The sequence below is a fragment of the Chrysochloris asiatica genome, unplaced genomic scaffold (assembly GCF_000296735.1).
Source record: "Chrysochloris asiatica unplaced genomic scaffold, ChrAsi1.0 scaffold00067, whole genome shotgun sequence".
Classification (NCBI taxonomy): Eukaryota; Metazoa; Chordata; class Mammalia; order Afrosoricida; family Chrysochloridae; genus Chrysochloris; species Chrysochloris asiatica.
Genome location: NW_006408585.1, coordinates 9,920,304 through 9,931,659, shown reverse-complemented (window position 1 = coordinate 9,931,659; position 11,356 = coordinate 9,920,304). Strand labels below are relative to the sequence as shown.

The 11,356-nt window shown below is 36.3% G+C and overlaps 1 protein-coding gene across 1 annotated transcript in view; it reads left to right on the top strand.

Moving 5' to 3' along the window:
• The window catches only part of ACTR10 (actin-related protein 10 homolog (S. cerevisiae)), a 39,666-nt gene that overhangs the window by 9,815 nt on the left and 18,495 nt on the right, over positions 1-11,356 (top strand). The window contains exons 3-7 of the mRNA XM_006864605.1: positions 485-567; positions 1,517-1,625; positions 7,513-7,620; positions 9,668-9,735; positions 10,069-10,148. Coding sequence (XP_006864667.1) covers positions 485-567; positions 1,517-1,625; positions 7,513-7,620; positions 9,668-9,735; positions 10,069-10,148 — 448 coding nt within the window. The remainder of the gene's footprint in view (positions 1-484; positions 568-1,516; positions 1,626-7,512; positions 7,621-9,667; positions 9,736-10,068; positions 10,149-11,356) is intronic.

Genomic DNA, 11,356 nt, shown 5'->3' with positions numbered 1-11,356 from the left:
AACATGGACTGAACCAAGTCTGGAGTACCTGAGGATGTCTTTCTAGAGAATTGATACTTTTTCATCTATGTTGATTTTTATCATTAGTCATACAAAAACTTAAGTTTCATGAAGGAAAAACATATGAGCACAGCCCTTTGTTTACTTATAGACACATTTCTTGCCCTACAAACCAAAATAATGCCATCATCTTGGACAAGTCAGTTAGGATTCCTGACACTGGAGGATAAAGCACTGGACCGCAAGGTCAACTTGAACCACAAAGTCATCAGTTCAAAATCATTAGTTGCTCCTTGGAAACCCTATACAGGGTCGCTATGAGTCAGAACCAACTCGATGGCACTTAACGACAACAATTTAAAGATTAATCTGTATTTAATTTTGCATTTATTCTTAGTACAAATAGCTTTGAAGTTATTAGAAAATATATTCATAAAGTAATAACTTAATGAGTTTATTAATATAAATATTTTTAATTTTATAGCCTATTAAAGTTGTTCAATACAATATCAATACAGAAGAATTATATTCCTACCTGAAGGAATTCATCCACATACTCTATTTCAGGTAAAATAGAATTACGTGTGTGTGTGTGTGTGTGTGTGTGTGTGTGTGTGTGTGTGTGTGGTGGGGTTTGTTTTTTATCGCTTTGTTTTGTTTTTAACTTTTGTGATTAGGTAGATGCTCTTAATGCTAATACTTGTTTTTTCCTAATACCAGTCATAGTGATACTTGGTTTTATTAACATCTAATGCTCCTTGGAAACCCTAAACAGGGTTGCTATGGGTCAGAATCAACAACAAATACAAAAAAGTTAAGTTGACTTCTTTTGCCATTTGTACTTGGTTATCTTCAACCTTTTAAGAAATATATTTGGAAGACTTGAAAACTGGGACACATAAGGAAATATTCAAAACAAAAAGTTCATTAGTAAAAGGGGTTGGAAAATTAAATTATTGTACATCTGTTCAGTGGAACACAATGTAGTTATTTTTTAAAAAAAGTTCTGTATATGTAGTAATATGGGAAACATGTCTTAGATATATGGTTAAGTGAAAACAAGTTACAAAACAACATCAATATGACTGTTCCAATTAAAATATAAACAGCTACAAAAATACAACATTTACAAAGTACTATCAGTTGTAGTTTCTGGGTAGAAGGATTATAAAGTAGCTGCCTTGTCCAAGTTAAAAATTTCTTAATATTGGCAGCTTTGTGAGTATTACTTTTGTAACTTAAAAAAGGCTTTGTAATGGCTCAGGTTGATAACCCTAGTAAGGTGTAATTATAGTTTTCTAAGATAAATATGAGTTATATATATAAAGTTCCTAGCACAGTGCATGGCACATAGCAAGAGGTCAGTCATGTTGTTACCTTTTGAGGTTAAAAAGCAAAGATGTCTTTTTGTTATAAAACATCTTGAGCTAAGGTAGTGCATTTTCTCTGTTCTTACCGAATTACATTATTTACCAAAATGCATTTTGTAACTTTTCAAAATTGTCCACTTTTTCAGACATCTGTTGGTGAATCCCGGAGACCGCCGAGTTGTGGTGATTGAGTCGGTGCTATGTCCCTCCCACTTCCGAGAGACACTTGCTCGTGTTCTTTTCAAATATTTTGAGGTACCTATTTTTAGATCAAATAAATAGATGGTTTCAGAAGTAGAAAGAAAAGCAATAAAATTCTTTCTGCTTTTAGGGAGTCTTTTCTCTGTCTTTATAGACACTCAAAGCTTAAACATAAGGGCACTCACTTTATGTACTTTATTACATATACTGTACAATGTATCTGGGGAACCAGATGACCAAGTAACCTGAAATCTGTTCAGATTGGCAATTGTCTTTCTCTGTGTGGTTATTCCATCTAACACTGAGCAATTTCTTTTTGGTATTTATGTAATTACTTACGTTAATGTAGGTTTTTCTGTTGCATGCATTTTTCAGACTTAAGAGGTATGTTCCATGCTGTGACATTCATTTATGGTGGGTTTCTTCCAGGTCATTCTGCTTCCATTGTTTACTTATGTTGACTGTTCTGAATTTTTTAATATTGTTGTTATACGTCATTGAGTCAATTGCAACTCATACTGTCTTTCTTTGAAAAAAAAAAAAAAGACACCAACCATCGCTGTCATCACCCTCTCAGCTAGATGCAATAATTCACTGTAGTGGCCACACAGAACTCAGACACCATGCTCACAGTTGTTGTTGTTGTTATGTGCCGTGGAGTCGATTCCGACTCATAGCGACCCTATACAGGGTTTCGAAGCTGTAAATCTTTATGGGAGCAGAACGCCTCATCTTTCTCCCACGGAACAGCTGGTAGTTTTGAACTGCTGACCGTGAGGTTCGCAGCCCGATTCGTAACCACTACCCTACCAGAGCTCCACAGTTAGGATCAGAAAATGTTCAGGACGTAGTTCTTCTAGCCAGGACAATTTCTCCTCAGATGTGCCCAGAGGCAGGCTTCTGTCTGACCCTGGTAATGGTAAAGAGTTCTTTTACACCTGCTGATGAATACCCATGTGGTACACCACTCCACCATAAGCCTCAGCCTAAAGGCACTAGGCTCTAGCTCCCCTAATTAAGTTCCTGGAGGCATCCCAATCTGCCCAAAGTAAGCCTCCTGCCCAAAGTCACTCAATTGTATTTGCTGCATGGACTGAGGAGCTCACTGCCCTGCCTTATGCTCTGGCTCTTGGTTCTGCTGCTGCTGCTCCTCTGCTCTTCCTCTGGTGTCATAGCTTTCTGACCCTGGGCCGAGGAGTCTCAATGCACAGGGACCTCAGGGTCCAAAGGATGCACTTCACTCCTGGCTCTTTTTCTTTGGTAATAATAAGAATCCCCCCTCCTGCTTCTGAGATGGCGTCTTTATATCCAGCAGGATAGCAAAACTTTGTTAACAATCTTTACAACTGAGTCATATGATCCATCTGCATCTTCTTCCACCTTCTCTTACCTAGACCCATCAGGAAAAGTCATTTGGTGGGAGTTTACAAAAACTGGCTAGAGTCCTGGTGTGGCACTGTAGGATCAGCACTGGACTGTGAACCACAGGTTGGCAGTTCAAACCTATGAGCTGCTCCCTGGAGACCCGATACAGGGTCACTGCGTCAGAACTGACTTAGAGACACTTTGCAACAACATGGCTAGAAGAAACATTAAATAATTCACTGCCCCACAGCGGCCCTTTAGGACCGAGTAGAACTCCTTCATAGTTTCTTAGGCTATAATCTTTATGCGAGTAGATTGGCTTAATGGAAACAGTGCAACTGGTGAGTTTGAATTGCTGACCTTTTGATTAGCACCCAAGTGCTTAACCACTGTACCACCAGGGATCATTATATTATTTTAACTTTCATTTTATAGGAGTGAAGACTTATAAGGACTAATAATATGATTTAATATTATTATATTTAAAATAGGGCCCTGGTCAAAAGCCTGCCTGCATGCCTAGTGCAGTCAGCAGAATCTTTTTCATGATTAAGAAACAGGAGACCACTTGAATGAAAACAAATAATTTGCTGATAGGACTGTTTCAGTCTCTTCCATAACAACACAAACCAGCTATAGAAATCAATTACTATTTGAGGATCAATAGTAGCATACCGAGTCTAGGACAGAATCACAGCTCTGAAGACTGACCATGCACTGAAAACCCAAACCAAACCCCTGCCATCAAGTTGATTCTAACTCATAGCAACCCTGTATGACGGTAGAATTGATCCATTGACCCATTGGGTTTCCAAGGGTTTCTGTATAAAAGCAGACTGTCACATCTTTTTCCCACAGGTCGGCTGGTGTGTTCCAACCACCAACTTTTGGTTAGCAACTGAACATTTAGCTTCTATGTCACCAGAAACTTGCTAAAAAGGGCATTTAACCCAGGAAATCTCATTTTGAACTTAGCAAAGTTAACACACATTTGGAGTCCCAAATGTTATGTCAGCAGGTCTCCTAGGTGGTACAAGAAGTTGGCTCTCAGCCACTAACCAAAATGTAGGCAGTTTAAACCCACCAAGTGGTACCTAGGGATCTGTTTTTGTAAAGATTCCAGCCAAGGGAACCTCATGGAACACAATTCTACTCTAATATGGGGGTCACTATGAGTTGAAATCTATTTGAGGGTACTTAACAACAACAACAATAAGGGTTGTTGTTGTTAAGTGCCGTCAAGTCAGTTCTGACTCATAGCAGCCCTATAAAGGGTTTCCGAGGAGTGACTGGTGAGTTTGAACCACTGACATTGTGGTTCAAACCGACCTTGCAATTGAGTGCTTATCCTGCAGTGCCACACCAGAAGTCCATAGTAAGGGTTAGGAATGGAAAACCAGAATTGCTTTCTTGTGTTTTTGTTTGTTGGCCTATTAAATCAGTGCTGCAGAGGCTGGGAAAGCTTAGAGAGGGGTCAACCCCTGTAGTCTTTGTTCCTATCTTGCCATGCATAGCAAAACACGCTTGGAATTGCTCAGTGATGGCTCCATTGACATCAAAGAAATCCCAGCAGAAAGGAATGGATTGTACATGAATAAACATTCACTCTTCACCAAGATGTTCAAAATATGAATGATTAGCATTTAAAGCAAGATAAATGTCCAGAGTTATAGCAAATGAGTGCATGTGTCATTTATGTTAATAAACTATTGTACATTTGAAAGGTAGACTTTTCCTTAGCTCTATAAATAAAAAGGTAAGTGAGTAATGAGAATAAACCAAGTACATTGACTACCCAAAATGGGAGGGCTACAAAGGCAAGAAGTAACTGGCTTACAAGCTTTCAAGAGGGAGCCTAGATCCAGAGGACATTACTCCACTGAGTAATGTCCAATCTGTCGGGGACAGGGCTGATGAAAGGAGATGGGGATAGCACTCATGTGGCATAATAGTGAATAATTGCTATCAAGACTGATTATGAGGGTTGGAAATGTAAAGGTGGATGTTTTGTAGCAAAAGGAGGGGAGTGATTAACTTTGTAGTCCAGGAGCAGAGGTCCCTGGGACCATCAAGGGAGAAGAGCGGAATGCGGGACCTTACACAGAGAAGCAGTGGTGCCAGAGATGGAAGCAGAGGTGATGTGGAGAGATGGAGTGGCTGGGGACTCTAGACCCAGAGAGGAAGAGGGATTAGGTGCTGACGACCAGGGGGGCAGGTTTGCAGGGTATACCCTTTGGTTGGTTGATGATGCATGGAGGGATTGTAACCATGGCAATGAAAGGATATATACAATAGGGTGAGTGTAAAGCCAATGTTCTCCTGTGTAAACTATCACATAATTCACAATAAACCATTTTATAAAAAGAATAAACCAAGTGATAATCAAACCATATCCAGATTATTAGTTCATCTTCTAGCCTGTTAATGCTTTGCTTGAGATTGCTAAAATCTTTTATTTAGATGTACTAAATTTAAGCTTGCAATTTAATACCAAGTTGGCAGTTTCACTTCTCATGTTTTACTCTTTGAAATTAGGAAGCAAAGTAAAATAGTTTTGTAAGCTTTGATTATGTTTATAGTTAGTGTATTATTGCTGTTAAATGCCATGAATTCAGTTCCTACTCATAGAGACCCTGTATAGGATTTCAAAGGAGCAGCTGGTGAATTTGATCTGCCGACCTTGTGGTTCACAGTCTGTTGCTGATCCACAGCACCACACCTGAAGTCTATAGTTAGTATGAGGGGGCATCAAAAAATTAATGGGCTTTAAAAAGATAATGGAATGTGTATATAGATTATTGTTATAGAGAGAGTAATATAATAAATTATATATTACATATAATTATATAAAAACATAAGTTATGTTTATGATTTGTATTAAAATAAAGATGATATAAAATAGAGCCCTGGTGTGGTGCTGTAGGTTAAGCACTGAACTGGTAACCACAAGGTTGACAGTTCTAACCCACCAGCTACTCCTGGAAACTCTACAGGGTCGTTATGATTTGAAACTGACTTTACAGCACACAATTAAAACAACATATTTTCAATAAGGCTAGAATCTTAATTTAAATTTTTAAAAATTTCGATCTTGAGAATTTATGATTTTTCTTCAAGAAAAATGGAAACTTTATATGAAATGCATATAATATATAAGAAATTAAGCATAAATAAATGTGTTCTCATACATTTTACTGAATTCAAAATATGCCAGTACCATTTAACCAAAACTACAAGGTCTTTATGAATTAAGGAACTCTTAATATTTGTAAGTTATAGTGTGATAGGTACATAGAGGCAGGTTGCATATCTCCCTATACTTATTAATGACATATCTTCAGGATTTTCTGTAAATTACATTTGTTTGCAATAGAAGTACAAAACAAAAATAAGACAAGAAGTCATCTGCTCTTACTTGACTAAAACAGATGATTCTCTATTCTTGTGGTGCAAATGGGCTCTACTACTAGCCCATAGGAGTCCTGGTGTGATGCTGCAGGATAAGCACTGTACTGCTCACCATAAGATCAGTAGTTCAAACCCACCAGTCACTCCTTGGAAACCCTATACAGGGTCGCTATGAGTCGGAAATGACTCGACCGTACTTACCAACAAGTAGATATAGCAGGTTCTGGTCTCATACAAGAAAAGAATACTAACACAGTACACCTAAAATTCTTTGTTGTTCTTGTCAATAAATCAATTCCAACTCACAGTGACCCTATATCTGCAGAGATTAACTGCTCCATAGAGTTTGCAAGGCTGAGACCTTTCGGAAGCAGATCTCCAGGCCTGTCTTCTGAGGCAGCTTTGAACTGCCAACCTTTGGGCAAGTTGTTGTTTTGTATGCTGTCAAGTCAGTTCCAAATCATAGCGACCCTGTATAGGATTTCCAGTTTTTTCTATGGTTTTGAACCATAGATCTTATGGCTCAAACTGACTTTGAGGTATAGCACATTATCCTAAGGGAAATAACCATTATTTTGTCTGCCATTTGATTTAATATTTTGATTAAATGTTAGCCTTATATTTACCAAATCACCAGATCTGATAAATTCTCACTGAAAAATGTCACAGAATAGCTAAAGGATGTTTCTAGTTTTGGTCTTCAATTTAATTTGACTTCTGTATTATAATGTTCTTATTACAGATCTTGTGAATAAAGACAATCAAAAAGTATTTTTCTATAGTTTCATTTTGATGGTAAGGGAATTTTTTTTTTTTTTTTTTTTTTTAATTTAAAATCTTTCTCTGAATGTGTTTCTGGATCTCTTTTCTTATTCCTTTCTGTTTTCCCCTCAAAAAGGGATAGAGCAAATAATTTGTAATTGTCATTTCAGAATGAAACAATTTAGAGAGGCTTTAAATATATTTATTAGAGTATTATTTTTTTGCATAAATTCAAATAAATCTATAAGCATATTCTTTAATATGGTACCATATCATGGAATAGACATTGTAATATAAATAGATGTTTTACCATGAATATGTTCAAATATATAACATTTGAAATATATGAAACACCTTCAAATCCTGATACTCATTTGGTTTTGTTTTTTGTTGCTGTTGTTTCTAGGTTCCATCTGTCTTGTTTGCTCCATGTCATCTAATGGCTCTTCTGACGCTTGGGATTAACTCTGCCATGGTCCTGGATTGTGGATATAGAGAAAGCCTGGTGTTACCTGTATCTTTTTTGTCCATCAGACAATTCTGCAGTTTTTATTCTATTTTAACTAAGATAATTCCACGTATTACAATAGTAGTTTTTATTGCAGTAAACTATTTTGGATTACCATGTACAAATATCATTTACCTTGTGGAAACTGTTCACAGGATTGTGAGACCTAACATTAGTTATTGTAGAAATTATCATGATTTGTACTCGTTATAGACTCTGGGATCAGACCTCATAAATATTGTGTGTAGTTGTTAGAGGAACATCAGCGAATTAGGATGTGCTAAAGAAGTTGACCAGTACAGTCAAATTCAAAAGAAAAGATCATATAAAAAGTAAGTGGAGAAATTAAAATGAGAATGTTTAATCAAGAAAAGTTAAAACTCAGTGAAAAGGAGACTGGGATTAATCATTGCATGAAGTCCTCCCCATATCCTCTTGCAAGACTCTTTCCCATAATAAACCTTTGCTTGTGTGGGAAAACATCAGAAAAACCTCAATGACAACCTAAAATCTGCCATCAAATAGCTGAGGGCTCACTGTGGAGAAGTGAATACCTATTTTTCTCTCTATATCCAGCACATATCATAGAGGCAGAAATGACATGGGCTTTATGAGCCTGGATTATGGAATGTAATACGTAAATGTAAATCTTAGCAATGCTTTTCCCTAGTTGCATGACACTGGCTTAACCTCTGTGGCATCAGCTTTCTCATATATAAAATAGAAATTTTAATCATCTCACCTCATAGGAGTGCTGAGTGGTTAAGGTAATACAGGTAAAGTGTTTAACAGAATACCTGTAATGTAGTAACTTGTGCAGTAAGTGTTACAATTTTTATATCATTCACTAATAGAACTTCCCAATAATTCATTACTGACAATAAGCATTCTTTATCATTAGAAGTGTTTAAGCAGAGTGTAGGTCATTGTGAGCCCTGGTTTGGCACTGTAGAATAAGTACTGGACTCATAACCACAAGGTCAGCAGTTCAAACCCACCAGTTGTTCTCAGAAACCCTATACAGGGTCACTGTGAGTTGGAACCAGCTAAATGGCATAAAACAACAACAACAACAAAAATAGGTCATTGTCTCTTAGAAGTGTTATAGTGACTTTCACTGAAAAGGAGATTGAACATGATGAATGTTAAGTCTCTTGGATTTTAAGATTCTATGTATGTATTTCATTAATTAGAAGGAATATTCTTAGGGCAAGTCATCAAGAATCATTAGTTCCTAAGGAACTAAAAGCAATTGATTTTTAATGTCAAGAACTTTATATTTAATTCTGACAATAGTCCTTCAGTAAAGACATTATTCTTATTAAGTGAGAAAATTCAAAGGTGGGATGCATAGTTAACCCAAGATCGTATAAGAATGTAGTCAGGATTAGATCCCATGTTTTTTTTCTAAAATCAGTGCTCTTACAAGTACGCTTTTTTATCCTTCTCATTTTATAAATATACTTTATAGAACATCAACAAAACAGTATGTTAAAACAAAGTGGTTATTGTTGTTAAATGCCTTGGCGTTGGTTCCAACTCATAGTGACCCTGTCTGTGGTTTCCGAGCCTGTGAGTCTTTGCAAAAGCAAAAAACCTCACCTTTCTCCCTCGAAGAAGCTGGTAAGCTCAAACCACCCACCTTGCAATTTGCATTCCAGTGCTTATACTACAGAGCCACCATACTCCTTTAGAAAGTTTATGGAAATTTTCCATTCCAGGACTTTTTGAAGTTCCCTTATAACATATGGGCCATATATGTAATTTTTAAATTTCTAAGAACCATGCTTAAACTAAACTTGAAAGAGAGTTTTTAATAGCCTCATATGATTTGTGGCAACTTCATTGCATATCCCAGCTCTAATTAATGAATTATATGTGTATATTTTTTAACCTGTTTTCCTTTAGATGATATTCTTTTGATTTTTTCAATAATTTATAAATAACAATTTGCCTCCACAGCTGACTTAAAGCTGTACTGAAAAAAGTGAGGAAAATGCCAACGAGATGGCATGTTATCTCCTACATTGTAATAACCTTGACTACCCTATAGATATATGAAGGCATCCCAGTACTGAATTGTTGGGGAGCACTTCCCCTAGGAGGAAAAGCTCTTCACAAGTAAGTTTCTTGTATTTAACTCATTCTCTTCACTTAGTCCACAAACACAGATTTTTTTTTTTTTTTTTTCTAATGTGGTCAATAGAAGGTTTGTAGGAAACCCTATAAAGAGTTGCTATGAATTGGAACTGACTCAACAGCACTTAACAACAATATGGACATTTAATTTTATTCCATTTTCCATTATCCTTGAGTGTATTCATGTTTTAAGGATAGAAAATTTTTACTTAAAGCATCATAATCTATTATTTAGTAAGTATCAGGTTAAGAATAGAGTTTATCAATTACAATAATTTCATTCCAGTAATTTTTTTTTCCTAATTTAAACTTTAGGGAATTGGAAGCTCAACTGTTGGAACAATGTACTGTTGATACAAGCGCTGCTAAAGAACAGAGCCTTCCCTCAGTGATGGGTAAAATCACTTAAGTAGTTTATAGTTTTCTTCACCTTAATTTTATTCTTTACTTCAATGCATGTTTGTTCTTTAATTAAACTGCTACTTTTGTGAAGTCACCATTTGGTGAGGTCACCAAATCCAGTAACTTGATTTCAGTCATCCTTTCTCGAACTTTTGACATTATAGATTACAAATTGGGCTACTAACCTCAAGGTCAGCAGTTGGAAACTACCAGCTGTTTTGTGGGAGAAAGATGAGGCTTTCTGCTCCCATAAAATTTCAGCCTCAGAAACCCTATAACAGAGTAGCTATGAGTTGGAGCCAACTCCACAGCACACCACCACCACAATGCGTTTCTTTAAATTCTTTTCTTCCCTTGGCTTTCTGAACTCTCTTGCTTTCTCTTGCTTTGTTATTTCTCTTGAGTATTTCTTCTCATGTTCCTCCGTGTGCTCTTTGCTTCTCTGCTGATGTTTCCTAGAGATTTCTTCCTATTGAATTTTAAAGGTGAATTCATCAACTTCTATGATTTCACCTACACTTGCATACTGTTGCATCTCAAATGTCTCACTGGGCCTTATCCTTTCTTCTAAATTTGACAGCATGTCACCCTATGCTGTCACACCTCTGACTTAAGACTTCCAGAAGTGAATGCATTATCTCTTCCCCAAAATTTATATCAACTAAATCATTTTTAGCTAAAGATACCAATATCTTCATAATCTCTTATTTTAGGAAACAGTGTGGAGGATGAAAAGGTGAAAGCATCAAATACTTCTATTTCTCACTCAAATCTCTTTCAAATTTTAATTCTCTTTGCCACCTTCCACACTCCTACATATCTAAAAATAAAGACATAGTTTAAGTTTTATTATTGTTTACTTGGGTTACTAAAAGAGTCTACTTATTTTTTGCTCCCTCTCTGAATCTGTTGCCGGGGATAACGTTCCATATAATGAATATGATTACATTGCTCTTTTGTTTAAGAATTTTTTTGGCACCTTTAAGTTAAAATACAAATGACCCATTTGATATACTTTAGTCTGTTTTTTATACAGGTATTCCGGACTTCTGAGTTCTGAGTTTTATTCCAATGACTCCATAGTAAATCACTTCTGACATAAGTTGAATATCTCAATGTCTTGTTTAGGTTTCATTGTTTTTGCCTTTTATATTCAGTATACTTATAAATTCAGTGTAATTGTCTTTGGGAGTTGTCATGT